The sequence below is a fragment of the Pongo pygmaeus genome, chromosome 15, assembly GCF_028885625.2.
Source record: "Pongo pygmaeus isolate AG05252 chromosome 15, NHGRI_mPonPyg2-v2.0_pri, whole genome shotgun sequence".
NCBI classification, from domain to species: Eukaryota; Metazoa; Chordata; class Mammalia; order Primates; family Hominidae; genus Pongo; species Pongo pygmaeus.
Genome location: NC_072388.2, coordinates 98,980,741 through 98,998,814, shown reverse-complemented (window position 1 = coordinate 98,998,814; position 18,074 = coordinate 98,980,741). Strand labels below are relative to the sequence as shown.

Below are 18,074 nucleotides of genomic sequence, written 5' to 3'. Positions count from 1 at the left end.
TTTTTTTTTTTTTTTTGAGACAGAATTTCGCTCTTGTTGCCCAGGCTGGAGTGCAATGGCGTGATCTTGGCTGACTGTAACCTCCACCTTCTGGGTTCAAGCGATTCTCCTGCCTCAGCCTCCCAAGGAGCTAGGACTACAGGCATGCACCACCATGCCCGGCTAATTTTGTATTTTTAGTAGAGACGGGGTTTCTCCATTTGGTCAGGCTGGTCTCGAGCTCCCAACCTCAGGTGATCTGCCTGCCTTGGCCTCCCAAAGTGCTGGGATTACAGGCATGAGCCACCGTGCCCAGCTGACTTTCAAACGAAAGTTCACTTTACCATCAAACTCAAAATGTAGAGATATATTCAATCGTGTGTTTAGTACAGCTTGTAAATTCCCATTCAAAGGGTACACTGTAAATAGAATGCAGGCTTATAACAAGTATTTTTCAGCTCTTAGGATGGTTGAGAGACTGTACTCAGAAAATCTGACAATGAACTCAGAAAGAACAACTTGTTGTCAGAAAATTTCAACAGTAAACTTCAAAATTACACGGCTGAGGCCACTTGAGGCAATGTTAAAAGTAACACTGTTGAATGCAATTGAAATGTTAAGGCAACTCTAAATAGATAAATAACATTTGCTTTGGGACAACTTTATATCACTGTTGATTTCATGCAAAAAATAAATAAACATGTTCCAGATGAATTTCTGTAAGAAAAATGGAAATGTAATGTGCATGTTTACCTCTATTATTTTGTCCCAGACGGGACGGTGACCCACAGCGTCCCAGAGAGTGGCATGCTTGTCATGCCCACAGGTCAAGAACTGAGGTTTTGAGGCATGGATGGCCAGTCCCCAGAGCTCATCAGTGTGACCCTACAAATAACCAAGAGAAACAGAAGCGCTCTGAGATACTACAGTCCGCTCTCAGGAGCCGTAAGGGATGACGAACCGAGGCTTCATGCTGACTTCATAACTGCTCTCAACAGTTTCTCTCCTCCCATCTTCCGGCAGCCACTGACATTCTGGGGTGGAGGAAGGTTATCGTAGTATAAAGCACAGTAATGAGCACCTGATTGTTATGCTTGATTAGAGTCTGATATAATGCAAAATGAGAGTGTTTGCTGGGCCTGCTGAGCGGGATCGTACCTGAGTAATGGGTGTGAAGTCCCCTGACAGAGTGCCCTGCAGGACAAAGTTTCGAGTTGTGCCAATCAAGATCACATCGCCTTTCCCCTCGGCCACTGTCCGTATTGGACCAAACTGTTCTGGAATCTGCATTGAGAAGTCATATGAAAAGAAAAGATGTACAATTTCATTCGGTTGTTAGCTCAGTCATTCAAAACACTTATCATAATGACGGTCCCTATAACAGTTTTATATACACATATGTATATACATATAATGTATATTCAAATATATATGCTGTATATACACAAATATGGAGAGTTTCACATAGATAGACACACAACTATGGAGAGTTTCACATAGATAGATACCACAGCTGGCCGGGCGCGGTGGCTCATGCCTGTAATCCCAGCACGTTGGGAGGCCGAGGCAGGTGGATCACCTGAGGTCAGGAGTTGGAGACCAGCCTGGTCAACATGATGAAACCCCGTCTCTACTAAAAATACAAAAATTAGCTGGGCGTGGTGGTGGGTGGCTGTAATCCCAGCTACTTGGGAGGCTGAGGCAGGAGAATCACCTGAACCCAGGAGGTGGAGGTTGCAGTGAGCCGAGATCACGCCACTACACTCCAGCCTGGGTGACAAGAGTGAAACACTATCTCAAAAAAACAGATACCACAGCCAACTGTTGAGTGAGTGATCAAAACCCTAAGCCTTATTTTTAAACTACAAACATTTTATATATCTTTATATATCTTAGAAGCATCAGCAAGAATGAGGTTAAGAAAAAGCATTTTCCTCAACAAAATTTAAAAATAAGGAATGCTACTGGTTAGTTTTCTCTTTACTTTTTACAATTTCTGATAGCAACAGTAGATACAATTCGGAAAGTAAAGAATAATATAGGCCAGGCGTGGCAGCTCATATCTGTAATCTCAGCACTTTGGGGGGCCGAGGTGGGTGGACTGCTTGAGCCCAGGAGTTCCAGACCAGCCTGGGCAATATAGTGAGACTCCATTTCTACCAAAAATACAAAAAAAATTAGCTGGGTATGGTGGTGCGTGTAGTCCCAGCTACTCAAGAGGCTGAGGTGGGAGAATCACTTGAGCCTGGGAGGCAGAGGCTGAAGATCACGCCACTGCACTCCAGCCTGGGTGACAGAGCCATACCCTGTCTCAAAATAGTAATAATAATAATAATAATAATAATAAATAACACTGCCATAACACAACTTAAAATGGTAAGTTCTTTGGCAATGTCACTCTGTTCAGTTTAAAAATCAACATAAACATATGGTATAGTCTAAATGTTAAGAGAAAGAATTGCAAAATACACCCATTAATAACAATTTGCTATGATGAAGAAACAAAGTTCTTGTACTATAAAAAGAACAAATGCTGCAGCTTGACCCTGGCGGGTTGCTGTTAGGCTCTCCCGTTCCAGGAAAGAAGGAGCCTTCCCTCACACATTCTCCAGTGTGGCTTGTTAGCACAGATTTGAGTCAAGTCAGTGATGACCCATGCTAATGAGGAGGAATCAGATACTAACAAACAGTGAATAGGTTTTATGAAATTAGATGGGGCTTTGGAGCTTTCTTTACGGTTATAATATGACTTGGGCATGTCTATGACTCTAGCAATTCACAATATGTTCAACCAAATGCTGGTCAAATCTTATCATTAAAAATGTTCTCACAACAGAATCTCCACGCAAGGGGAGGTGATTTCCAAAGCTCAGATGAAGAACTTCCTTTATTAAGGGAAATAATCAACAGAACCAAATTTTCACACTGCCAGAGGGTGGTGCCATGTTGCTCTCTGATGTAAAATATAAGTGTTTTGTGTGTATCTGGGTTCAAAGTCCTAAAGTCTGTCCATTCTAAGCTAGGGATGAAACGCACCACCCTTCGGAATGAGACCAATTTTGCAGTGTCTGCTCACGATTTCCTGGAACCTGAGGGAGAACATTTACTGAGTGGGTAGAAGGAATATTAAATATCTTGCCTCTGGTGCTTACTGGAATGCAGGGCTGCCAAGTAGATAATGGGGAGGTACACTGGGTATCAAAAGGAGTCACAGCCCTAGGGAGCACATTGGCACTTAGCTGAGTGCCATGTACAAAGCAGATACTCAACAAATACTAGTTCACTCAATGCAATAATGTCTCCAAAATAACATGCTAGAAATTAAAAATTAAAGGAGGCTGGGCGTGGTGGCTCACGCTTGTAATACAGCACTTTGGGAGGCTGAGGTGGGAGGATCGCTTGAGCTCAGGAGTTCCAAACCAGCCTGGGCAATATCTCTACAAAATTACAAAAATTAGCCAGGTGTGGTGGTGTGTGTCTGTAGTCCCAGCTACTTGGGAGGCTGAGGTGGGAGGATCGTTTGAGCTCAGGAGTTCCAAACCAGCCTGGGCAACATCTCTACAAAATCACAAAAATTAGCCAGGTGTAGTGGTGTGTGTCTGTAGTCCCAGCTACTTGGGAGGCTGAGGTGGGAGGATCACTTGAGCCCAGGAGGGGGAGGTTGCAGTAAACTGTGATCACACCACTGCACTCCAATCTGGGTGACAGAGCCAGACCCTGCTCTAAAAAAAAAAAAAAAAAAAAAGTTAAAAGAGAAGACAGATTTTTATAATAAATCAAAATGTGGGTAACAGTCCCTTGGAAAATTAAGAATAATAATATTCTAAATATGAAGTGTGTTACAACCTCAAGTTTTATAAACCTAATTCTATTTTATTAGTTATATTTAACCTGCCTCTAGGATTTTAATAAAATACATTGCTCCCATATAATGTGATTTCACCTAAACAATTTTCAAAACTGTAAGCTACAGATTTCAAACTAATAAAAAAAGGATAACAGTTTAAAGTTAAAAACAAATTTTAGCAGTAGCCTTGATGACTTACCTCCGTTTTACGAAGTTTTTGATAGTTTCCGCTCCAAGAAATGAGCTTTCGGTCTTTCCCACCTCCTGACACCAGCGTGCCATCTCTTAACATACAAAGTGCAAAAATGCCACCCTCATGGGCCCCTTGAACTGCATAGCTTATTCGATTTGTACCTAAACACACCACGAAAACCATCATTAGCACATTATCAAAAGGTTGCCTCTGCCCATTTTCTAATCTCATCTGACTTAGGTTTTAAAAGGCAATATTGTCCATGAGCACATCATTGCAATATGAATCTATGAAGGATCCAATTTCTAGACGTTTGCAGAGCACCAGACAAGCATGAAATGGGTTACATTAGAATGAAGGAAAATACGCATTGTCGAAGCCGCATGGTTGAGGCACCATGTGGCTGAGAACGTGGGCTCTGAGTTTAGATCCCAGCTCTCTAGTGAGCTGTTTCTCTGGACAAATTGCTTAGCTACTCTACCCTCAGTTCCCCCTTGGTGGAATGGGGCTGGCTGCTTACCCTGCAGGATTGTTCTAAGGATTAAGTGAACAGTGGATAAGACACCTAGCGCCAAGAGCAGCACGGATACTGGAAACGTCACCAATGCTTCTGAAATTGCATTTACAAGTCCGTCTCCACCTTCAACCCCAACTCAAACTCTAAGATCCTTGAGAAAAGGGATGGTGGATTTTCCCTTTTTTCCTGTCACGGGGTAAGTGCTCATAAATGCTCACTGGACTTAACTGGATGCATGGTTTCTGAGTGATGCATCATCTCCCTTAGCAAACTGTTTGCTCACAGAGAGCAGGGGATTTGGGTCTGACTCAGTTGTATGTTCGCAGTGTCTAGCACATAATTAGCTTCCAATAAATGTCTGCCAAATGCTAGATAAATCAGGATAGTTACTTAAATATTTTACAGACCTATAAGTAGTCATTAATTTCATCATTATAATCTGTCAGTGGATTTCCTAATAAAGCTATTTAATTCCATCATAATAGCTTGGGCTTAAAGAGCCTTTCAGAATGCTATAAGGTCAGTAACTCCTACTAGTCTCTGCTTTTCCTCTGTTCTAGTTTTATGGTTTCAAGTTACACATGCACACATGTATGTGTGTGTCTCTGTAACTTGAAATTTAATCCTACTCCTGTACATTGTATTAATAGACAATTCTTAAAGCACTCATGTTTGATCTCTTACAACATTACCAAAAACCATTGGTTTTGGGAACAATCACTTATTACCTTTTCCCCATACTAAGATGTTGCCACTTGAATCTCCAGTAATGGTGTCACCGTTTTCAGAGAAAGTCACACAGAGGACAAACTTTGGCTTTTCTTGTTTCTGTAGAAAGTAGTAAAAAAATTGTATATATATATTTAATCCATACAACATACATATATTCTAGACAACCTTTCATTTGTACTAATAACATCTAGATTCGCAGTGGTCCCAAGCTGGATAGTGTCAGCTTCTGTAAGCACCCTGCACACCTTGCATTTCTGTCTACTATTACATAACTTCTGCTGTGAGATTAACTGCTCTAAGACAAAGCGATTTCCAGCAACCCCAAGTGGCTGGGGAATCATAAAGCTGCAGACAGCAAGCGGAGGAGGGTACTGACCGGGGAGAAGGGTGGGGCTATACTGTCAGCCTAAAGGGCAGGGTCCTAGCACCAGAAAAAAGGGGTCCTCGAAACAAGCCTCAGGGAGGTGGTGGCAGATGGACCCCCAGGAAGAGGTGCTGTCCCCTGGTGCTCTCGCAGCCCCACAACGTCCAGACAAAAGGCACAGGGAGTCTCTACTGTCCTTTGCAAAGGCAGGTTGCCTGCCTCCCAATGACTTCATCTTCTGATACTCTCTGCAGCCAGTGCCACTGTGGGAGGCCTGGTGCTCCCTGGGTCCAGGTCCTTTCCCTGCCCTCCACCCAGGCTTGCTCTGTCCTTTTCTTCACTTCATTACCAGTGTTATCTACCAGGTGTGACGCGCTCCCCAACTATGTGAGGGATCCCAAGGGATTGTGCTGATCACCACAGCCCCCAGACAGATGCATCTAGCCAATCACATATACCAGAGAAAAATAAAGCAAAAATCATAATTTAACTTTACCTCAAATAATCCTTGCTTCTTATTAAGGGAGCTTCCTTCTAGTGTCCAAAAGTAGAGATGCGATTTTCCACAGGTAACTATGATGTTGGTGTCCGTGGGGTGGAAATCCGCAGCAAACACAGCTTCATTAGAGCACTATAGGAAAAACAGGGACTCAGATGCCTCACAGCTCTTAAGATGCATAAGAGACATGTAGGAAAACAAGTAAAATCTCAGCCACAAATAAATAAGAAATTCAAGGCAAGCACAATGCCTATTATTTCCCCCATTGAATCCATCTTGCTAAAAACATCAAGCGTATGCTGGTGCAGGCCTTAATACCTCCTCCTTGTCTCTCCCCCACTAGACAATGAGCCCTTGAGGACAGGGAGCACCTGGGAGTCCTCTGTCTATGCCAGGGCCTCTCCCAGGGCCAGGCATGGAGCGGGCATGCAGCATGCTTTGCTGAGGAGGGAGCTGGGACCAGAGGGACTTCAGAACTGCAAGCATTTGCTCTCATCTGCTCGCAAGCATTTGCTCTCATCTGCTAGTCATGGGTTCCCAGTCTGGCTGAACAAATGGAATCACCAGAAATGGTAAAATGCAGATCTCTAGGCCTCACCCGCTATCTAGGAAATGTCATCTTCAGGGAGGGCCCTGGAATGGATTTTACAAAGGTCCATTGTTCCTGGCTGACTCTGGCTGCCCGTTTCCCCAGGGAGTCCCGCCTGTGTCTGACTCCTGGGACTCTGCCTGTGGCTCAGTGACCCGGCCTGGGGTCCCATGGAGTAGATCTAGACACTTCAGGTGCCACCTCCACCACCTTCAGCCCACACCCTAACTTCCAAGACCCACACCTTGACCTGCTGGATTGGGCTCTGATCACTGCTTCTTTTTAATAATGCAGTTACACATTCTTGAGCCTGGATAATAACCTGCCTCTGATGCCTTCTAACCTAGCAACATAGCAAGAAGACCTTAAACACCTGCCCAGAATATCAGAAGGTGGGGCTAGAGCATGAACACAGGTGTCAGGGAACAGGCCTGGTTAGAATACAAGGTCTGCCTCCCAGACATGCAGGAGAGAAAGTTAGGTGAGTAAGGTTATCTAAGGTTAATAGATGCAAAGATGAGAAATCTGAATTCAATTCTATAAAAATAGGGATCCAATAGAAAACAGAAATAGAAAAAGGTCAGTCAAGGCAAGGGAATTTGACATATTGTGCAAAACGGATTAAAGGCGGTCGAAGAAGTCCCAAGGGGCTCCTCGCAGGAGGAATCCTGTTGGGAAGCATTGGGGGTTTAGCTCGGGGCTCCCGCTGGTCTTTCCTGAGTCTGTTCCACTTTGGAGGAGCCCCCGTGCTGGCGGCCCCTGCCCATACCTGCCCTTCCCGCAGCTGCAGGGGCTCAGGCAGCGAGCCCACCTCATGCCTGAGCACATTTCCGGGCCTCCACGCGCCGTGCGAGCACATGGCAGGCACTTGGGGTGTGCCAAGCAAATGAAAGAAATAGCCAGCAAATACGTGACTGGATGAATTAAAAGGGTAGTGGCTATGAAATGAGGAAGAAAACAATCTTACAGACATGGTGAAAAGAGAAAAAACCCTAACAGGACCTGGGGTCAAAGTCCCATGATGGGAGAGGGATAGGGGCCAAACGATTCTAAGGTGAAGGCATCATACACAAGGGCTGGGGTGGGAATGGGCCCTGGAATGAGCCCGCTAAAAGGGGGCTACCACTGTGCCAGGGCGGCTCTGAATGGGAAAATGTTAATGCAGTCCAAAAAAGGCTTGGAGCATGACCTTCACATCTGCCAGTTTTTCTTCTTTCTGCCAGTCCCATACAGAGAGCACATGGTCGTTGGAGTCATCCACAGCACAGAGATTGGTTCCTCCATTCTGAAAAGAAAGTTATTCACAGGAAGACTATATCTGAGAATAAAGTGGGTTGAACATGACTAAAAATAAACATCAAATTTCATTTTTAATAAAGAGTCTGCTACACTGTAGTTAAAGAATACCCATCCATTGCTTTTGAGACCTGCTTTCTTTCTTTCTTTTTCTGGAGACAGGGTTTTGCTCTGTCACCCAGGTCACAGTGCAGTGGTGCAATCACGGCTCTCTGCACCCTTGACCTCCCAGGCTTAAGCAATCCTCCTACCCCAGCCTCCCATGTAGCTGGGACTGCGGGTGTGTACCACCACTCCCAGCTACTCTTTATTATTTGTAGAGATAGGGTCTCCCTATGTTGCCCAGGCTGGTCACAAACTGCTGGGCTCAAGCAATCCTTCTACTTCAGACTCCTAAAGTGCTGGTTAGAAGGTATGAGCCACTGTGCCTGGCTGAGCCACTGGGCCCGGCCGAGACGTGCTTTCTTGACCAGACAGAAAGAGCAGGTAAATGACGGGGAATGAAGAAACAGGAGGTGGGGAAGAGAAGGGCCAGTGGGGTGTCTCTTCACCACTGGGTTCCATGAAAACAAGAGCCCCTCCTAGAGCAGACAGCGCCCGCAGCAGGCACGGCACAGGGGCTGTTAGCAGCTGTGAAGGCGGCTGCTGTGGGGCTGCACAATGCCTCGGCTCTGGGGGCCTGAGTGCACGGGGGTCTTTTCCTGTGAATCTGTGCACATGTGTGTGAATATGGGTTTCTGAAGTGGTTTAAAAGAGTGTGGGGTGGGTCTGCTGAACCAGCATGTCCTGAGGAAGCCTGGAAGATGACAAGGCCCTGTCCGACCCCTGCTTGCAGCCAGGCTGCCCGCCAGCCACGCTGGGATTGTCAGAGGCGTTTGAATCGGAGCAACTCCATCTTGAATGGGGGCTGGGGAAAATGAGGCTGAGACCTACTGGGCTGCATTCCCAGATGGTCAGGCATTCTAGGTCACAGAATGAGATAGGAGGTTGGCACAAGACACAGGTTATAAAGACCTTGCTGATAAAACAGCTTGCAGTAAAGAAGCTGGCTAAATCCCACCAAAACCAAGATGGCAACAAGAGTGACCTCTGGTTGAACTCACTGCCACACTCCCACCAGCGCCATGACAGTTTTTACATGTCATGGCAATGTCAGGAAGTTAACCTATATGCTCTAAAAAGGGGAGGCATCAATAATCCATCCCTCACTTAGTATATCATCAAGAAATAACCATGAAAATGGGCAACCAGCAGCCCTCGGGGCTGCTCTGTCTATGGAGTAGCCATTCTTCTTTTCCTTTACTTTCCTAAAAAACTTGCTTTCACTTTATGGAATTGCCTAGAATTCTTTCTTGCATGAGATCCAAGAACCCTCTTTTGGGGTCTGGATTGGGACCCCTTTATGGTCACATCTTTCTGGTGACCATGAAGCGATGATACTGAGGAAACCCCCAACCCAAAGGCTGACTTTGGGTAAGTGGTGGGGTCCAGTGACATCTTTCTGGAGACCACAGAAGGGACAATACTGAGGAAACCTCCAATCCAAAGGCTAACTTTAGTAAGTGGTGGGGTCTGGTAACATCTTTCTGCTGAACCCCAAAGGGATGATACTGAAGAGACCCCTGATGCAAAGAAAAATCATCTGTACACACCAAATGGCTGATTTTGGGTAAGTGGGGTGCATACACCTGGGCAAAGGACAGGATTGGGTTAGAGGCCCAACTTAGGAGTCTCTCCTAAGACAGAGTGGGTTAAAGGTCCCTCTTAATAAAAGGCAAGGACGCTTGACAGACCTTGGGTTCCAGGCCCAACTTAGGAAGGTTAGAGTCTTTCCTAAGATTTAGGGGGTTAGAGGCCCCTCTCAGTAAAGTCCCTTTCAGCTAAGAACAGGCTTGGCACTATGGGACGTTAACTGCTATTATCTTTGGGTTAATCTGCCTTGCACTCTTTGCTGATGGCTAAGGGTGACAGAATTAGGCATGTACAAGATCATGGGACATGGGGAGCTTTTTCCTCCCCAAAAGGGGAAATTTAAGAGCTGATGGGACTGCTGGAAAAAATCCCTTCGTTATCAACAAGCAGCCACCTGAACTTTTCAGTGTCACTGCAGTGGGCAGGTCTTTCTCTGGCCTCCTGAGCTCTTCGCCTTCCCCGCCCTGCCACAGGCAATGCTTTTCTCTCTTTCCTTTCCCTTTCTTATATTTTCTGTTACTCAGGGCCACCATCTTGCCCAGAGACCGTAAGTTGAAACTCCTGGTTGGAGGCTGGATTAACAACAATGGGGCCAAGCAGGGGCATGTCTGAGCCCTGCCAGTTTGATATTGGGTGCTAAGATGAATGGCTAATGTCTATGTTTCATCACACATATTTTGCTCTGGCCAGGACGGAAAAAGATAATTTTCCTTTATGATGTGGCTTGGCCCCCAGGGCTGTGGTTGCAGCCAGTCGGATCACTAGGGCTGCCTCAGGGAAAGGGAAACCAGAAGCCTGGCATGCCAGCAAAAGGGTAAGAATTTCTTACCAGTCAGACTTCTGGCCTTTCTCTCTCTCCCTCTCTCTGTGCAAACTGGTTGAATGAATGGTAAAAATCACTATTTATCTCCTGTAAAGTTTTGATTAATGCGAAAAAAGGATTTGTGAGGGTAATCTTAAGCTGTAGAGAATCTGTTGTACTTTGTGTTATAAATTTGTCTTCTATATCATTCTGTCATAAAGAGGAGTACCATAGGATAGAATATGGGCCTAGGACCCTATAAGCCCACTGTTCAAAGTAGCACAGTAAACTGGTCAGTTATAAATTTTGTGGCAGGTTCCTGAAAAAAATCTGGATAAAGTTTCTCTCTTATCTTGTTTCATGTGCTTGGGAGCTCGACCTTGTAACACGTGGCAGTACTTTATCTTGGTCTCTGCCATCACAGTGGCAGCCTGGGATCAGGGTTCAACTCCTGGCTTAGGGAATGAGTCCTTTATTTTCTGTCTGTGTATTTACATGTATTATATGTGTGATGTTTATATATGAAAGAGTTTTGATTAATTGGTGTAATAATAATAATAAGAGCTTAAATAGAATATTTTGTAAGAAAAGTAAAAAGCGTAATGCCTTTCAGTTCACATGACTTAAGTAATTTTTGGGAAATAAAAACAGTTTTACATGTAAGGTATATAAAGAAAGTGAAATGTGTTTTGGTAATAGATTATAAGAAGGCATGGACATGTAGATTTTTTTTGCCTAGATTAAAAGGTTAAAGTATTGTTTTAAATTAGATAGGATAAAGCTGAAAGTTTAAGCAAGTTGTCTAAAGTTTGTGAGAAATTAATCTTGTAAAAGAAATTCTGTGTGAACATATTAGCTAAAGTTAAAGGGGTATTAATCAGTTTTTCTGTAAATTAAACATTGGAATAAAAGCACAACAGGTTTTGCTCTGAGCGATGATCTGCTTTTTAACAAAAATTGTAAAGGACTAATAAAAGGTTTATAAAAATCTTACCTTATGGTCGTACTGATTAAAACTGAATAGATTGGCCAGGCACGATGGCTCACACCTGTAACCTCAGCACTTTGGGAGGTCGAGGCGGGTGGATCATTTGAGGTCAGGAGTTCGAGATAAGCGTGGCCAACATAGTGACACCGGTCTCTACTAAAAATACAAAAAAATAGCTGGGCATGGTGGTGTGCACCTCTAATCCCAGCTTCTAGGGAGGTCGAGGTGGGAGAATTGCTTGAACTCGGGAGGCGGAGGTTGCACTGAGCTGAAATCATGCCACTGCCCTCCAGCCTGGGTGACAGAGTAAGACTCTGTCTCAAAAAAAAAAAAAAAAAAAAGAATAGATTTATCTATGAGATTTTATTGAGAATATTTAACATCAATAGTACACTAATGTAAAGGAAATTTGGCTTATTTGGTATAAAAGTCATACAGGAAGCACTGTCAAATAGGAAATTGGCTTTCTTTGGGCTGTATTTGTATAAATATGTTACTGGCACGTGTTCCAAAACTAGGTGAAACTCCTATAATTCTGATATGACTTAGTGTATGTTATTAACAGTTGTACTTGTTATGTTAAATTATTGTATGCTCCAGGAGTAACCACATTTCCTTGTCAATTGTGGCTTTAATTGTGGCTGTCCTAAGACTTTCTGTCATCCACAGACAATTCTTGTCTTGTTTAGGTCCTATTTAAATGGTGGCTTATAATCAGATATAGGCCTTTAACAGGTGCTCTTGAATGCAAGTTTCTGATTACTTTCAAAGTTGTAACATGGGAATAGAGGAAAAAACTTTCAGGACTCTCATGGGGAGCTGAAATGTTCCTGAATATCAAGCAGAACAGGAGTTAACTGCATGAACCAAACTAATAGAAGACTGAAGTCATCTTTTTAGACTTTGCTTAAAATGTTGCTGATCCTTTGAAAAAATCAAAGACAAGAAAACTTTTCTTTTGAGCTATTTAGAGCTTTTAACAATTAAGTAAAGTATACTGCTATGAACAAAATTTGAAGCATATTTGTTTCTCTCAAACTGATTTCTCCAGAATTTAGAAACTATTTGTGAGTATTCTTAATTTATAGCAATATAGTTAATTGCATAATTTTAAAGAATTTGTTTTTGTTTGTAACAGGACACAACTGGAGAAACTGGTTATTTTTTTCACAGCAATGGCACGCTTTCCTTTAAGGAATCAAATTTGAATTGTAGAGTCAATAGAAGCCCCTTGGGGGAAACTGGCCTTGTACCTTGTCTCCACAGTCCCTGTACAGGGTTCCTGACCTGTGGTAAGTAAAGAATGTCACTTTCTCACAGGCCCAGGAGCCCCAAGTTATCTTGGGACCCCCAAGAGGAGAGGAATTTACCCAGCCCATAGGTATTTGAGGATATAAACCCATGGCTGGGCTTGGCTTTAAAAAAGGTCTTATCTGAGATTCCTTATGGAACAGAGTTCCATCAAAGCCAATTTAAAAAGCCTATGTGAAAAACAATTATTCTTGCTGCACTTTATACAAATAATCAAGCCAAGTATACAAGACTAAGCCTTATTTTTCCAAACAAATCAGTCCTATTATGGTTTGTCTTTAGTAAAAATGGGAGACTGGAGAGAGAAATTATGTTTCAAGAACCATGGTACATTTGTTATTAGATTCTAGTTTCATCAGTTGTTTTTAAGTTTTTCCTGCAATTTAGATTAACCCTGCTTATTCCTGTGAACCAACCAGTGATCTCCGACTGCTGCTCAGAAGAAATAAAAGCAATGGGTAATGTAAATATCTGGATCAGTATTCTAATTCTGGACACACTGGAATCAGCTAGCGACCCCATATCAGCTTGGTTCCAATAGTTGCCCAGTTAATAAAAAGCCTTCTTACTTAGTTTAGTTGGGATAATTTTGTTTATTTTGTTTTACTGTTGTGGAATATATTGCTGTTGTACTCTTTATGTAGGAATGCAGGATAAGCTTACTCAATGTTTTCTTAAGTTGAACACTTATTAATCTTCCAATTATCACCTTGCCATACTGACGCTTTCTGACTGAGCTCTTCTCTACCCCAAATACAAGAGACCCTAATAGTTAGGCAGGAATATCATCACCCCTATTCAGCTGGAAGAAGTTACAGAAGATGGATCTTTGTCCTTCTACAACCCTTAGGATTAAGGATTCTCTTATAAAAGGGAGGGGAGAAATGTCAGAGGCATTTGAACCACAGCAACTTGAATAGGGGCTGGGGAAAATGAGGCTGAGACCTACTGGGCTGCATTCCCAGGTGGTTAGGCATTCGAAGTCACAGAATGAAATGGAGGTTGGCACAAGGTACAGGTCATAAAAACCTTGCTGATATAACCACTTGCATTAAAGAAGCCGGCTAAATCCCGCCAAAACCAAGATGGCGACAAGAGTGACCTCTGGTTATCCTCACTGCTACACTCCCACCAGCGCCATGACAGTTTACAAATGCCATGGCAACATCAGGAAGTTTACCCTATATGGTCTAAAAAGGGGAGACATGAATAATCCGCCCCTTTTTTAGCATATCATCAAGAAATAGTCATAAAAATGGGCAACCAGCAGCCCTCAGGGCTGCTCTATAGAGTAGACATTCTTTTAATCTTTTACTTTCCTAATAAACTTGCTTTCACTTTACTCTATGGACTTGCCTTGAATTCTTATGAGAGATCCAAGAATTCTCTCTTGGGGTCTGGATCGGGACCCCTTTCCAGTAGCAGGATGGCAGAGACAGACACACTGGAGCCACCCTCGAAAGAAGCAGGTAAAATTCAAGGCCAGAGCACACAAACTGCCTTAAGGAAAGTGAGGACGATGTCTCTGGGGGCCTGTTTTCATCACCAAACCCATGTGGCTGGAGATGTCTGATTGGTGATGGGAAGTGTGTGTTCCTGATGAGACCGGCATACGACCTCTGACTGAGGGGTTCTGGGAAGCAGGAATGTTTCAGAGTCCAGATCTGTACATACACCCGGGCAGGTATTGAGTGTGTCAACTCCCCCTCTTCAACCCTGAGTTGATTCTCTACTTCCTGTGGAAGAAGACAGCAATATCCACAGGGCACATACTTACAGATTTTGAGAATGCAATACAGGTGACTGCTCGGTCAAAAAAACCTATTCCAATGACGTGGAGAGTATTCAATGTCACAGAATCCCAAATGCGCACATGTGGGGGCAATTGCTGTTTAGAAAAAAAACACAGAGCCATCAATTGTGATGGTGATACACATGTGTCTTTACCTTGAAGCTACAAGATTACTTGGGCAGTAACTTGGACTTTGTCAAAACAAAAGATCTTTTTCTGCATTTCAGGAGTCTGCCTTTTTATGTAAATAAAACATTCCCAATGGCTTCAGGAGGTGGACGGCCTTGCTGATAATTTAACAGTAAGGAGAGGTCTACCTAGTTTTAGAATTTGAATGGCCAATTTTTGACAATAGTACCATGGGAACTGACACTTTAATTTGTGCATCTAAATGTGTCTGAATTTTAGAAATGAAAAATGACAAGTGAAATGGAATCTCACATATGGGTTATTCTTTTAAAGTCTGTTTTGTTGCTAAGGTGTCACCATGCCTAAGTTCATAAGATGGTCACCACCAAATAATATTAAGAGCTTAACAGACCAGGTGTGTAATCCCAGCACTTTGGGAGGCTGAGGCAGGTGGATCACCTGAGGTCAGGAGTTCGAGACCAGCCTGACCAACATGGTGAAACCCTGTCTCTACAAAATACAAAAAATTAGCCGGGTGTGGTGGTGCATGCCTGTAATCCCAGCTACTTGGGAGGCTGAGGCAGGAGAATCGCTTGAACCTGGGAGGTGGAGGTTGCAGTGAGCCAAGATTGCACCACCGCACTCCAGCCTGGGCAACAAGAGCAAAACTCTGTCTCCAAAAAAAAAAAAAAGAGCTTAACATTCTTGGGCAAAACAGGCATCAATTATGTACAAATAAGATTTAGAATTGTTATAATTGGTTTAAAATCCTCTCAACTGTGTTCCTAGGTTATTTATGCTAATTTTTCTCTTCCTTAATAGAAGAAAGCATCACAGAGCAATCAGTAGATTCATCAGTAAGAAAAGGTGCTGGCCTTGGACCTAGCAGAAACACTAGGCAGGCGTTGGGTGAACCAGGTTCTAGTTCAGTCTAATCTTTAAGTAGCTGGGTGTCCGTGGGAATTCACTAGGCCTCTCTGGATTTCTCTATGGGTAAACTGAAAGACAGCTTTAACATTTTTCTCTGGTTCTAAAGTACCGATTCAATTTCAATGCCAGAAACTGAAATATACTTTTAAGCCACTAGAGGGAGGAACAAATAGCTTACCACTAATTTCAAATAATTTTTCAAAGCCATTTAACATTAAAAAAAAAAAGATTGAAAGACCCATTCAATTTAAGTGAATTTATTTACATAATAGTGGTCTGATTTCCATTATTTCTGTTAACTCTTTTCAAGTATAAAATATTAATGCAGGTCAGGTGCAGTGGTTCACGCCAGTAATCCCAGTACTTTGGGAGGCTGAGGTGGGCAGATCGCTTGAGCCCAGGAGTTTGAGACCGGCCTGGGCAATGTGGTGAAACACTGTCTCTACAAAAAATACAAAAAATTAACCGGGTGAGGTGGTGTGTGCCTGTACTCCCAGCTACTCAGGAGGCTGAGGTGGGAGGATCACTTGAGCCTGGGGGGCAGAGGTGGCAATGACCCGTGATTGTGCCACTGCATTCCAGCCTGGGTGACAGAGTAAGACCCTGTCTCAAGAAAAAAAAAATTAACGGAAAATAGCATAAGATTAATATTTAAAATCCAATGTTACTAAAATATTTTCTGAAATATGGTAGTATTCATTTTTTCTGGATGAAAACATGTTGATAAAATATATGTACTTGAAGAAATTAGTTTCAGATAAAATATTATGCAATAACAAGCTATATAAAAGTAGATATCAAAAAAGCTACAAGCTCCCTCTCTAACGCCTTAAAATGCAAATTAAAGTCTTGCTGAAGTGCTTGCAAAATCTGTGCTAAAAACCTCCTAGTAGCTTTTGTGACTGCACACAGACACCAACTCCATGGGTTAAAGTCACGACTCTTAAACGACATTCACAGGACAGGGCAGAGGGTGGCTGAAATTTGGCAAAATATTGTACCTTCAAATTATTATTTATCATAATTTTAACTTTATTAAATGTTTACCTTCATGTTTTTAATACTTATCATATAAATAAACATTTTAAGAATTAGTGAATTCTTTGTTTAGAACAATGCTACTTAAAAATCTGATGAAATTAAGATGAGCTCCAGGGATTTTTAAGGTCACAGTTAGTTTTTTTTTTTTTTTTTTGAGACTTAGTCTCTCTCTGTCACCCAGGATGGAGTGCAGTGGCATGATCTTGGCTCACTGCAACCTCCGCCTCCCGGGTTCAAGTGATTCCCCTGCTTCAGCCTCCGGAGTAGCTGGGACTACAGGCACGTGCCACCACGCCTGGCTAATTTTTGTATTTTTAGTAGAGACGGGTTTCACTGTGTTGGCTAGGCTGGTCTCAAACTTCTGACCTCAAGAGATCCAGCCCGCCTTGGCCTCCCAAAGTGCTGGGATTACAGGCGTGAGCCACCGCACCCTGTCACACAGTAAGTCTTCTAATTTACAATAAAAAATTCTAGTGAGGGGTTCAGAAGTTTTCAGACACCATAATTATATCTAAGCAGCCTTACTCAGCAGCACAATGTTTTCTAAAAATTACTTTGTGTTACCACTTCATTATGAAACAATGAAAAGGTAACGTAACTCACTTTTCCATCCTTCGATGTGCCTGCGACTTGTCCTGTGGCTATCGTGATCCGATCAGGATGAACTGCTAGGCTAAGAAAAGGATATTTATAAAACATCTACATGTTGCAGGTAAGTTTTACTTTTCCCTTGCTCAAATATAATCTAGTCAAAAATTTAAATATAAGAAATATATAATGCCTAACTTCTTACAGACTCATGACAAATTCTCTGAGCACCATGACGTTAGACAACTAGTGCCTAATTCATTTCATCTTAATTCCCTTATTTCTTCTCAAGAATTTTCAAACTTAAGGAGAAAGCATCCTCTGCTGGGAAAATACCATTTCAATCTCAGAACCACTACATTAGTCTACAATCTTTATTATAAATCCATCTCTTCACGCACCTATCCTTCCAAGATATGTAAAATGCCTACCAAAAGCTATAAATGAATTATGGGAAGAGCCGACTCAGCCACAAACATGAGGCAACATGTTTTTATGTTTATCAAAAAATAAAGACCCAAATTAGAAGCCTTTAACACATGATGTGTTAAGAAGGCCTCCAAAGAGGTGGCGCTGTTTGCTGAGACAATGCGGTCTGTGAAGCTCATGCGTTGGTGAGGCTGGAAAATTACACGAGAGGTGTCTCATGGAGCGCAGTAGTGAGCGGACCACAAAGAGACCACACAGAAGAGCTCTCCCAAAGACCTCATTTCCTCAGACCCTCTTCCTTCTCTTTAGTTATGTCCCAATACTGACTGTGTTCGGCTAATGCTATCTCCACCTGT

The 18,074-nt window shown here is 42.9% G+C and overlaps 1 protein-coding gene across 3 annotated transcripts in view; it reads right to left on the bottom strand.

The window, feature by feature from the left end:
* Positions 1-18,074, bottom strand: part of EML1 (EMAP like 1) — a 206,038-nt gene that overhangs the window by 27,217 nt on the left and 160,747 nt on the right. For all 3 annotated transcript variants that reach the window (XM_054448798.2, XM_054448799.2, XM_054448797.2), the window contains 8 exons: positions 17,305-17,374; positions 14,587-14,697; positions 7,910-8,005; positions 6,129-6,263; positions 5,265-5,364; positions 4,026-4,180; positions 1,138-1,263; positions 733-864 (listed from right to left, as the gene is read on the bottom strand). In XM_054448798.2, the coding sequence (XP_054304773.1) occupies positions 733-864; positions 1,138-1,263; positions 4,026-4,180; positions 5,265-5,364; positions 6,129-6,263; positions 7,910-8,005; positions 14,587-14,697; positions 17,305-17,374 (925 nt within the window). The remainder of the gene's footprint in view (positions 1-732; positions 865-1,137; positions 1,264-4,025; positions 4,181-5,264; positions 5,365-6,128; positions 6,264-7,909; positions 8,006-14,586; positions 14,698-17,304; positions 17,375-18,074) is intronic.